General features: G+C 46.3%; 1 protein-coding gene across 6 annotated transcripts in view; it reads left to right on the plus strand.

Moving 5' to 3' along the window:
- Positions 1–12,439, plus strand: part of CLIP2 (CAP-Gly domain containing linker protein 2) — a 70,364-nt gene that overhangs the window by 31,506 nt on the left and 26,419 nt on the right. For all 6 annotated transcript variants that reach the window (XM_088066180.1, XM_088066182.1, XM_088066181.1 and 3 more), the window contains 2 exons: positions 5,197–5,735; positions 11,020–11,144. In XM_088066180.1, coding sequence (XP_087922306.1) covers positions 5,197–5,735; positions 11,020–11,144 — 664 coding nt within the window. The remainder of the gene's footprint in view (positions 1–5,196; positions 5,736–11,019; positions 11,145–12,439) is intronic.

Raw genomic sequence — 12,439 nt, forward strand, 5'->3', positions numbered from 1 at the left:
GGTGGTGGGCTGTTGGATGGGATGGGATCATCCAGCACAGATGTTTGGTGCCCTGAGCAGGGATAGTGTCTGACTGTCATCCCCACCTCATCATCTGAGCATTGAACCAAGCAGTGAGCCAGGCTGCTCTGATGTCTCCAAGTCTCAGTAAAACCAGACATTATTCCTTTCAGCTGGCACCCCTGTGGCCAGCAGTAGAATTTTCCAACTGACAAAATCTTGGCTTCAAATGGGCATTTACAGTCCCCTGGTCTCAGGACTGTCCTGAAGCCCTGCCCGGGCTGGGAGGAGCAGCCCAGAGAGTACCAAAAGTTTTTTTGACCAGTCTGGGTTGCAAGGCTGCACTTTGAGATGCTCACAGACTGCACAGCTCGCTGCCCTGTCACAGGTTAGTGGCATCTACAGCAGGGGCCAGTGACATGAAGGTGAAGTGTCTTCAGTCTTGTGACAGTGGCAGTTCTGCTGGGCTGGGGCACCTTTTGTTGCTAGGTAGTGGATGAGAAGTTTATTGATTACCATTGAAAAGGGAATGCAGCCAGCAGTGGGTGGGCAGCTCTGTGCTGCATGTCAGGCTGTCTTGTGATGTGGTGATGTTTGAGGGTAAAAACCTCTGAAAATTAAAATACAAAAGGAAAAAGACCTCCTTTAGGGGCACTGTAAAGCTCTTCTGTAAATACAGTGTTTGTGCTTATTTCTCCTTCCTGATACAAGACCCTGCTCTGGAATCTCTTCTTTTTGTTTGGTTGTGGTTTTGGGTTTTTTTGTTGTTGTTTTGTCATTTTTTCTTTGGTTGGTTGGGGTTTTTTCTATGTGTGTTGTTTTTTTGTTGTTCTTGGGGTTTTTTGGGGTTGTGGTTTTTTGTTGTTTTTTTTTTCTTTCCTCTTTCTTTTAAATCTAGTGTGCCTCCATTTTATCAATTAACTGCTTGTCTCCTGATTCCCATGGCAACACAACAGGCTGTTGCATTTCTGAGTCCTTTGGCAGTTGTGGTGCCTGGCATGTGCCTTGGGAGCAGTCAGACTACAAAAGGGTTCTGCAGGGAGTAGGAAATAACATGGGCAACGCTCACTGTGCCCTGCTTCTCACACTAAACTGCTCTTCCCTTCCTCTCTCTCCTCCCCTTTAGATACAAGTTTCCTTTCCCCTTTGTTTCAGTTGCCTGGTGTTAAGAAATGAGCAACTGGAGTGCTGTGGGAGGTCAGAAGATGTGGAGGGAGTGAGGGGATGGATGGGTTCAGTGGATGTGGCTGAGCATGTTGTCAGGGATGCTGCAGAGAAAAGCCATTCCTGCTGATGCTGCAGGGCAAGTGCTCTCTTCCTCCCACTTCAGAGTTTCCAGAGCTTTCTTGAGGTGGGGAGCTTCTTCCTTCTGTACTATACAAAGCTTCTGTTCACTCCTTCCTACAGCAGTTTCCAAGAGCTGGAAGAATCCATGTCCTCTTTGCAGAAACCCTTGTGCTTGGAGGGATTTTGGACACATGGCTTTCATTGACACGGTAACAAGAGCCCTGTGAACAGGCTGAAACTTCAGTTAAACTTTTCACCTCTCCAGCTCCTGGCTGGTAGGAATTTGGCTTCTGAAGTACTTGTGCCCTGTCAGTGTGGGTCCCTAAAGCTGATGGGATGAGTTTTCAGAAAGAGCTCTAAGCACCAGGTTTGCTGTAGTGGTTAATGTGTCAGCTTTGTGAAGGCCAAAGGGAAAGTAGAGATTTGGAGCTGGGTAAGAAGTGTGTTTAGTGGATGCTGTGACTCTGATTTACAAGTTGCTGCTCAGCCCTGGAAGCTGTGACCTACAGGAAGCCCATTTAATCCAAAAAGAATGAGCCAGCTAACAAACACAATAGGATTGTAAAGTTGGAAAGCCCGAGTGGAAGAGATCCTGCTCACTGCTTATTGTGTCTTGGAGCCTGGTCCCAGTGAGAGGAGGATGGCAGTCGCTCCTGTCAGAGTCCTGACTAGCAAGTGAGGTCTGTGCTGGACAGAGCAGCACAGGGAGAACCCCTTGGATCAAGCAGGAAGAGCCTTCCTCATCTCTGGCTTCCAGGTGAGCTGCTGAGTTAGAAGCCTAGCAGTGACCTTCAGAGAGTTCCTGTGGCTTCTTGGTTGGCATCAGCAGGGTTGGGGTAGAAAGTACCCAGTTTGTTCTGTTTGTTGTTGCATAACCCTTCTCAATTTCATACCTGAGATCTGTAGCCTTGTTTTGCTGCTTCTTGGAACTTTTTTCTTAGTGAGTTTTTTGGAACTTGTTGGAATTTGTCTGGGGAGCCTGACTAGAAAATGACTTTTCTTCTTCAAAACAGCAAATCCAAGTGACACAGACCAATAGACCAACTCCTTAGGTGCCTGTGGGCTGGGAAAGCTCAGGAATCTTTCATGGCAATCCTCTTGGGTGGATTTCCCTTCAGCTGTAAGAAGTAGCTGGAGAGTGGCAACACCGACGTCAGGTCTCTGAGAGCAGTGCCATCAGCTGCTCTCACTTTTGGGCTATCCTAAGATACTCATGGCATCGAAATCAAGTTACTCATTTGCCTTCTGGAAGGCTGGTGACCAGACACCTGCCTGGGAGGATCAGAGCTCAAGTCTGCTTGGACTACTCCAGATGCTGTCTGACCATCTAGTTAATGGGTTAGTAAAATCCAAGGGAAATGAGTTCAACTTGATCATGGTTACTCTTGGCTTCTCTGAAAACCTGCTGCATAAAAAAGCCCATTAGCTGCTCTGTGGTTATTATTTCACATGTGGGTAATGAAAGCCATGTAAAACAAAAGTTTCTACATTGTGGCCATAATAAACAAGGTGAACCTTCAGGCAGTTCCTTATTTACATCCTGTACTTTTGAATAATTCACCTCATGCTCAAGAATAATGATGCTTCTGCCTGCACTGCTCAGGAGCCTGGAATAAGATTGTTTCCCTGAGATGTAATTACTGTAGTTCAACATACCTGCCTGTCAGACAGGCACCTAAAATGAACAAGAGTGTGTAAAGTTCCACTAAAATTTTGACTTTTGGGAGAAGACAGTGTTGCATCAGGTATCTATTGAACTGTTCTTTATTTTTTTCTTGGTCCAAATCAGTTTTGAAGGTGTTTGCTCTTGCAGTGAAATATGAGTCTAAATGCAGTTTTAAATCCTGCTGCATTGTTTGTTCAGCCTTGGGCAGCCTTCCTGCCTTTCTTTGCTTGAGCTCTGCTGCTGAAGGGTTTGCTGTCCTTCCTGTGCCCATCATGGGATTTGCTTGAACATTCCCTGTGTTTTATGCTGTGCTGATCTTCTCAAGGGTTGTTCCAGCTCCAGCCCAGCGTGCTGCTTGGAGATACTTCTGCTCATGAGAGGCATTTGTACAATCACACCTTCATTGCTGCTCTCTTCTTGTTCAGATAAGGTTCAGACCAGGCAGAGGTACTGCTTCCAGGGGCCCCAAACTGGTGGCCATAGGAATTTCTCAAGTGTTGACTCTGGAGTCTAATAAGAACCAAAGTGTCAAAACTGGTCCCTCATAACACACATGATTTAGCAGAAATTAAGTTCTTCATGTTATTGCCCTGCTGCTCTTTTCTTTCCTCTTTACTAGCAAAGCTTCAGAGTATCTTGCTTTGAGAGCTTTTATGTTTTTCACTCTTTCTAGGAGCTGAGCCTGATCTGTCAGGCCCATTACTTGTGGAAATGCTGTGGGCTGAGCCACAGTGATGGCTGAGGCTGAGCAAGTTTCACACTTCGTTACACATAAGCACTCAAGTTTGGCTTGTCTCTGCAGCTGCTCAGGGTGTCCTCTGACAGCCTTCTCTGATAGCAAATAATTTATTTTTTTCCTGGGTGTGCTTTAGACTTTTCTGGTTAGTGGCACCCAGAAAAGTGGTGCCACTTCAGCTGAAAGTTTGGCTGAAGAGCTTTCACTGAGTGCAGGATATGTGGGACCGAGTCTCCTCCAAGCACTCCCTACATCAGCTGTGTGGGAGAACCACACTTGGGACCTCAGGGCTAATGAGAGCTGAGGATGGCTGAAGGTACCTGGTATGTGACTTGCTGGATCTTATTTTGCAAGGTTTCTCAGTTTCTCTTGTGGTTTCTTTTAGGGCTTTACTCAACCTCCCCCTTTAACCCTCAGAGAGTTTTAATGAAGGTCACATGTCCTTGTCATTTGTTGCCTGGGGCCCAGGCTGAAAGCCCAAAGTTTGTGATAGGAGTGTTTGACAATGGGGTCAGCAAGAATTGGGTCACTGCTGTCTCGTTTGCTTGGGTTGACTCTGTTCCCATTCAGGCACCTGTCATGTATTTAAGGGTTCCCTTTTGTATTATGGAGAGTTTGGCCAATCAAGACTCTGCTGGAGAGTGTGAACAGAACAGTGAATACCAGCATCACCTGCAGTTTTCCTTCCCTGGGAAGCAGGGAATTGCTGGAAGGCTGGTGCTGGAAAAAGGGTCAGCTATCTTGAGTTCCATGCACATTGTGTGGCCCTGGAGGGCTGTGCATGAGGGTTTGTAGATGCTTCTTGTTTAAAGAGAATATTATATATTGTCCAATATGTTTATATTGAACATACCCCAGATTGTCTGCTTGCTGCTGCATTTGCTCCAGCAAAGGGCACAGCAGCAGCTGGGAAAAATGGGGGATTTTTGGAGGCTGCTGTGTGGTCCCACAGGGGCTGTTAGTGCCATTGGTGGGACACTCAATGCGGTTCTCATAGTCCCAAGTACTAAAACATCAGTGCCTCATACTTCAAGGGAAAAATAAATATATATTTTGATTTATTTTGGGGGGTAAAAGGATGACTTTGGCTTCTTTCTGCAAAGCAGCAGTTCATTTGGCTCCCTTTGGCCAGTCCTTAAGCTCTTACCACCACTCCTGTCCCTTTGAGCTTTTCCACACTAGTGCAGCCCCTCTGGGAGCTGTGAGGGGCCTGAGGTATTGTAAAGGGGATGGGGACATGGGGTCATTTCTTTATGTTTGTTCTGTGTGAGACCTGCAGAAACTGGGCAGCAGATGGAGAATCTGTGCAGATTCTGATCTGCAATCCTCCGATCTGAGGAAGGTGTGTGAGTAGTGGCATTGCTCAGGTTTAATCTCCACAGGGCGCACACCTGCAATTTCAGTTGTTGTCCCAGATGTTTCCTTTCTGTAAACACCTTTTCCTGATGTTTTGGCTTCCTTCTAGGATTTCTCCTTATACCAAAACCTCTTTTTCCTTGACTCACAGGCTCACCTTTACACAAGCAGGGTACCACATCCACCACCAGCACCGAGAAGTCGGGTTCAAAGGTTGCCGAGGTGGGCGATGATTTCCTGGGAGACTTCGTGGTGGGCGAACGTGTCTGGGTGAACGGAGTGAAGCCAGGCGTGATCCAGTACCTTGGGGAAACTCAGTTTGCTCCAGGCCAGTGGGCAGGGGTTGTTCTGGATGACCCTGTGGGTAAGAATGACGGCTCTGTCGGAGGAGTGCGGTACTTCGAGTGCCAGCCGCTGCAGGGGATTTTTACGCGACCATCCAAGCTGACACGGCAGCCGGTGGCCGAGGGCTCAGGGAGTGACGCCCCCTCCGTGGACTCCCTGACGGCTCAGAACTTGTCACTGCACTCGGGGACGGCCACTCCACCTCTGTCCACTCGCGTGATCCCGCTGCGGGAGAGCGTCCTCAACAGCGCCATGAAGACGGGCAACGAGTCCGGATCAAACCTCTCGGACAGCGGCTCCGTGAAAAAAGGGGAGAAGGACTTACGGCTGGGAGATCGAGTGCTGGTGAGTTCGTTGTGGGGTCCCTCTGGCAAAGGACAAGGATTTGTCCCTCTGCTGAGTGTTCCTGGTCAGCTTCAGGATGAGACAAAAGGAGGAGAAGTTTTGGTGGTGAGGTGTGGGATGGAGCGTGGTCTTGGGAGATGCCTGGGCCAAGGAGGCATCAAACATCTCCAGCGTTGTTTGGGATGCTGCTGCATCTTCTGGACATGTCTCCTTCACATTGGTGCAGGAGAACGTGTTCCAAAGTACCTCTTGTACTGGACAAGTCTTGAACTGCAGAAAGTAGAAATCCTGAACTTCGTGTTGGTGTGTTAGAGCAGCCACACACAGGGGAAAATCAACCTGAGGATCTGTCCTCTTTTGATCAGTTTATTTGCTCCCATTTTCTCCTTTACCTCTTGCAGGGAGTGGGGAGAGTGTTCAGGTGAGAACTTAAGATTTCAGAAGCAGCAGTCATAGAAGGCAAATTGCAAAATATAAAATCTGTGATAAACCTGACTGTTCATTCTGAGCCAGGCAAGCAATGGAATGATTTTCTCCAGACTTGTTTTACCCCTTTCTTCTGACCATAAGTTCTCTGGGACAGGACCTGTTCCCTGAACACTCTGCTCACCTCAGTAGGGCCCACAGAGTGAATTTTGGCATAGCCACAGAATCCAGCCTGGGAGCATCTCTCCCCTGGGCTTCTGTCAATTGTGTTTTGGGAATGCTTTGGGTTTTTATTTTGTTTTTAATGAGGTTGCATCCTTAAAATCCTGCCCTCCCTGCCTGTTAATTTACCCACCTCAGATGTTATTAGATTAAGTTTCTACAATGACTTGTTAGTGTAATAAATATCTCCAAAAGAGTGAGCCTGGAATAAGCTTAGTCTCTCGCTGCTTCAGAATGTTCAGCTTACAGAAACACCAGGAATTGTTTGCACACAAACATAGAGATCCAGGAAAAGAACAGATAATAACAAGAAGAAATAATTTGCTGTTATGGTTCATTCATTGTGCTTGGCTTTTATTTTACTTATGGGAGGTGTCAGTCAATCATGTTGGGTACTGGAATACATAAACAATAATTCTGGATTAACTTGAGTTGCCTCAAATTCCTTGAGCAAATCTTTGCTCATCCTCTATGGATTGGTACAGTTTTAATTGTCTTTATTACTCTTAGTGTTTCCTTTTCTAAAAGAGTATATTTTTATTTGAGAGTGGCTTTTAGATGTAAGGAATCCACCAAAGGCTTTTCAAATGAGGGAGGACATGTTTTTATTGATTGCTTGTGATGGAGCACAAAGTTGCAGGGGACCCTTCCAGGTTGGCCAGATGGACACCTGGCTCTCTCTGCAGTATGACTTTTCCTGATGCTGCCTTTCTTTAAGTTCATTAAAGTCCATTATAGCTTGAAGACATTTTTGCTTTTCAGTTACTTTCTTCCAAGACCCTCTCTGACTCTCCAGCACTTACAGAAAGTGACTTTCAGCTTTCCATTAGAAGCTTTCCATTAGAAGAGTTAGATAATATTTGCCTTTGGCACTCAGACTCTTTCCCAGAGATGTAAAAATTGCATTAAAGAGATGAAAAATCTGCCCTGATATTGTAGAACTCATCTCTTGAAGCCTGGCAAATAAATGTGGGACAATTAACCTTTGCTTTCATGACAGTGGAACTTCCCGAAATGGAATAATTGCTGAAGTTGTGTTAATGTGAGGCTGGCTTATTGCTTTTCTGTGGGGAAAGAAGGGATGGAAACAGAGCAGTGGAGCATTTGCTGCCTGGGAGGAATTTCTTCTTGGTTTTTTGCCTAAGAAAATGTATTTTGCATTCTTTGTGGAAAGGCCTTCTTAGCAGCTGAACTCACTCCCCCTTAGATGCCATTACTTTCTGAAGAAGTGGGGGAAGTATGTGGTTTTATTATATGTCAGCCTAAATAAAAAAATAATTTAAACTAAAAACATTCCCCTTAGAATAGGTATTCTGCCCTTCAGCCATGCTTGTATTTCCTAACTGGAATTGTGCACTTCAGCATTGAAATGGGGTAATAAATAAGACCGCTCAAGGGCCAGGTTATATCCCAGTGGCTGGTTTAGTTTGCCCCAGATACCTTTTGCATGGGTTCCAGGTTTTTTGCTGGAACTTGCAGGTCTCCAAAGCCAGTGCAGCTGCTGGAGCAGCAGCACTCACAGGCAGAGTCAGTGAAGCAGCACTTCAGCTGACACTGGGCAGGGCTGCGGAGCCTGGGCTGCTGAGAATGGATCCTGGCCTTCCCCCTGAGCCTGTGGTTTTAATCATCTTGTCTGTCTGCTGCCAGTTGTTTTTGCCTGCAGTGTGCTGCAGCTCCTGGCAAATGATGGAAAGCACTCATGAATAAACTAATCAAGTTCTTTCTTCAGTATCCCCCCTCTATGTCCCTGTCACAGCCCTGCTGGGCCAGCCCAGAGCTGCAGAATGATTGAACCTCCTGAGTGAGAAATCATTTCCTGAGAAGCTCCCTGGGTAGGAGAATTGCAGCCTAAGCCCTTCTCCTTGGGCAGAGACAACTCACTGCTCTGCTGCCACCAAGTCCCTGAGCTGTTCCAGTGCCTGAGACTCTGAAGCCTTGCTGCAGGAAAGGCATGCAAGGTGTCAAGAAGGAACGATTCCTGCTCTTTATTTTCCTGGTTAACCATTGGAGCCTCTCCCACTTTGTGGAGTCCTAGAGGTGCAGCAATGCAAACAATCACCAGGTATATTCCCTTGTTGATAACCAGGCAGAAAAGAAGGAAGGATCCCATTCTGTAGTTGTGCCAAGGCAGGATTCTTAGTATTCCACTGCCTACTTAGAGCTCCATCCATAAGACCAGCAACTGCTGTGTCATGACTAGAGAGTGGCAGAATGGCAGTGAGGGAGTGATGGATCTCTGTCCCTATGGAAGTTTGTGACAGGCAATGGGGAGTGCAGTGTTCCAGCTGTTTGCAGGATTCAAGAGACAAGAAAACATCTAGGACTCCTAGCTGGAGCACTTTCCTCTCTAGATAAGATTTTTGCAGGAGTGTGTCGTGTCAGGATAAGGGGAATGGCTTCAAAGTGACAGAGCAGGGTTAAGAGTCGATATTAGGAAATATTCTTCCTGGTGAGGGTGCTGAGGCCCTGGCACAGCTTGTCCAGAGAAACTGTGGCTGCCCCATCCCTGGAAGTGTTCAGGGCAAGGTTGCACAGGGCTTGGAGCAGCCTGGTGTAGTGGAAGGTGTCCCTGCCTGTGACAAGGGATGGAACAAGATGAACTTTAAGTCCCTCCCAACCTAAACCATCCTGTTTCTATGCAGTGAAACCAAGAGGGAAATAAATAGCCCAAAGCAGCTGCCCTGCCACCACATTAACCCTTAGAGGCTGTTTGTGCACACACTCCTAACCATTAATTTAGGCTGAGACACCGCCTGGCCCTTGTCTGCTGGGTCTGTAGTTATCTCTAGTTAAACAGGAGTTGTAAATGGACTGTGGTGGAGCAAACTGTGTTACTAACATGGGTGGACTTGGTATCAAAGACAGCCCCAGGAGGGGATGCTGTAATTCCAGGCTTCCCTCTTACACCACCTCCCTAGGATATTATTTTCTCACTAGTGCCTGACAGATGAATGCACAGAAATGTCTTGCATCAGCAGTGCTGTCAGACTCATTGCTGTGCAGCGCTGACTTGGGTAGGCACAAAGATAAGTGGTTGGATGAAAAGAAACTGTAAAAATTCCTGTAGCTTCACTTACAGAGGGCTGGCCTGTAATTCCTGGCTGTCTGTTTCTCCCCTTATCCTAACAGCCAGTTCTGGCATTCTCAGATGACATGGTATTTATCTACTCACATAAAGCTGCTGAGGGTCAGATGGCACATGGAGGTAAGCTGTATTTACAGGTAAACCTGACCACAAGCCAGTTCTCCACCTTTCACCAGCTGCTGAACACTGGGACACAGCCCCAGTGTGTGATGGCCACATCTCCCATAGGTACACACATTTACCCCCTGGCATATACAGGTCATTCTTTCAGGACCCACAGCCTTTGCCAAAAGCACCCTCTGTAAATCAAATATTATTGTACAGTGATTTTCAATGCTTGGAAGGACTTGAGGTAGGACCCAGATTTCAGAGCTGTGCTGTTTAGTCCATAAAGGTGCAGTTATTTTTAGTCTGGCAAAACTCTTTTTCCCTTTGCATAAGCGATTTTTTTTAGGGATTTAGAACTGGTAAAACTAACATTCCTGCCCTGGAATACACAAACCCAGAGATTTCTGCATTCAGCTCTCACTGTTTTCTGTAGGAAAATAATAATCTGTTGACACCTTTTTATGTTCAATTTAATATTAATAAAAGTAGTAACTGCAAGTCATTCAGGATGAAGCTGCAAATTGAATTTTAAAACTTATTTTTAAGCTTTCTTCCTTGAATTTAGGCATTAGCAGAGATAGGCTAAAAAGGCTTAGATCTTAGAAGTATGAACCTTTAGAACCACCCTCCTCTTTTCTTCCTTTTCTCAGCCCAAGTGTCTGAGTGGGAGTGTTTAGCACAGAGGCAGCTGCTGCTCAGTGCCACAAGCTCTCAGAGCAATGATCAAAACACAGCTCCCAAGGTTCCTGCTTGCCCTCCTTGAGTCTCCTCAGTAAGCTGCAAACTTCAAGAACTTTTAAGTGTAAACTCAGGAGAAAAAGGTGTGATTTATTCTTATTTCTCCATGGTGGGGGAATAAACCTGTGCTGGAGGAGGCCTGGGCAGTGAGCTGAGCCCCACTCCCATGCAGTTTGCCAGCACTGGGAATTGCTGTGGGAAGTGTAGATAAAAGTGGAACACCTCTATTTTGAGCAGTTTCTACAAGCTGAGGAGCAATGAATGCTTTCCTGCCTCAGCTGTCCTCTTGCTGTCCTGTCCCAGTATTGCCCAAAGCTGTTGGCTGAAGGAGCACAGGGCTGAAAACCTGTCAGTGCAGGTGATGGCTCTCCAGGTAAGGCAGGTATGAGCTGTGCCTGCAGGGCTTAAACTCCTTTGTGGCCTCAAGTAGCTTGGTGCAATTAGTTGATACCTTGAAATATGTTTTCATTATATTTACTCTGGTATTTTTCGAGGCAGGCAGTCCAAAAATCACTTTAGAGTTGTTGGAAAGACAAATTTAGCGCTGGGAGAACTTGGTGTGAGAACTACCTGCTGATTCCATCAGATCTGAAACGGAAAACACAGACGCCTTGTCCCCCTCTCTAAATACCTGCCCCAGCTTCAGTCCCCTGCTGTCAGGGCTAGTGCTGCCACCTCTAATCCTCAACATCTTGTCTCTGGCAGGTCGGTGGGACAAAGACAGGAGTCGTGCGCTACGTGGGAGAGACGGATTTTGCCAAGGGCGAGTGGTGCGGCGTGGAGCTGGACGAGCCCCTGGGGAAGAACGATGGGGCAGTTGCTGGGACAAGGTACTGTGTGCTCTGAACCCCAGCCCAGGCCCTACACACCTCCTGGGGTGGCTGGGGGGCAAGTGCCATCACCTGGCAGGAGAGTTAGGGCTGTGTTTGGTTGAGTGTAATTTTGAGTCTTTTTGCAGGGAGATCAATACAAAGCTCATCACTGGGCCATTTTAAAGCAGGATCAGATAACTTCTGTGAAGGAGGAACCTGAATGGCTTCAGGAAACAGGAGAAAGTAGGGACAGAAGATAACTTGCAGTGGGATTTAATTTTTTCTAGAAACTGATTCTGTTGATTGTATTAGCTCAGCTTTCTACCACACATTCCTCTCATAAACTTTCTTCTTGTGCTACAAGTCCCCCTGTCAGAACTACAAAAGACAAAGATTTTACTTTCTTTTCTTCTCAGTTTAATGTTTTATTCTGTTCTTACTGGGAACAAATTTCCAGAGAACTGAAAGAATTCTGCCCTTGTACTAATTCTGTGGTGCAGTAGGTGTCTGCTGATTGATCTTACCACCTCTGGCTCCATAGGCACCTCCACTCTTTTCCAATAAAGACCTTGTTAGTACCGCTAAAACTAGGCAGGGACATCTCACAGGCTTGCTGGGAAGCTCTTTCTATCCATGTGGAATTTAGTTAAGGGAATGACCCAGGCCTTGGATCTTGAGCTTGGTGGTGCTCAAATCTGTTACAGAGCAGCTCTTTGTGCTTCAAATACAGGTGCAACTTATCCCTTGTCCTACACAAGTTCCCTAGGTGGGAAATACTGATGGTTTCTTGGAGCTTCTGAAGGCAGTCTGGCTTTAGAGGTGAGATTTATCTTTCACAGAATTAACTAGGTTGGAAAAGACCTTTGCTATCATCAAGTCCAACCTGTAACTTTGAAACTGTGAGGAGCTGAGAGTTCCTGCCTTGTTAAATCTCAGGTTCTGTAATAAAGGTTTCCTATGTTGGGTCAGCCTTGTTTTGTCCAGCAGCCATGTGCTTTCATTTAAATTAAGAGAAAAGCTGTCTTGTTCAATGTCAGGGCAAGAAAGCAGTAAATGATTGGCAGCAGATGGCTGAGTTCCAGCCTGTTCTCAAAATAAAAGAACCAGGATGGTAGAGAATAAATCATGGAGTGAATGCTGCTTTCTTTATCATACAGTTCACACTACTTGGAAGATTTATCTTCAGGGTGCTCAGAATTTGTGCACGTGGATGGTGTGAAAGGCAGATGTGAGTGCTGTGCTGTCTGCCTCTCCTCGTCACCTCTGTTGCTGTGTTTTGAAAATCCAACTTTTGGAAGTCATCTGTCATCTGC

The sequence above is a fragment of the Pseudopodoces humilis genome, chromosome 23 (assembly GCF_049639895.1).
Source record: "Pseudopodoces humilis isolate 2021_Gansu_Grassland_sample_001 chromosome 23, ASM4963989v1, whole genome shotgun sequence".
Classification (NCBI taxonomy): domain Eukaryota; kingdom Metazoa; phylum Chordata; class Aves; order Passeriformes; family Paridae; genus Pseudopodoces; species Pseudopodoces humilis.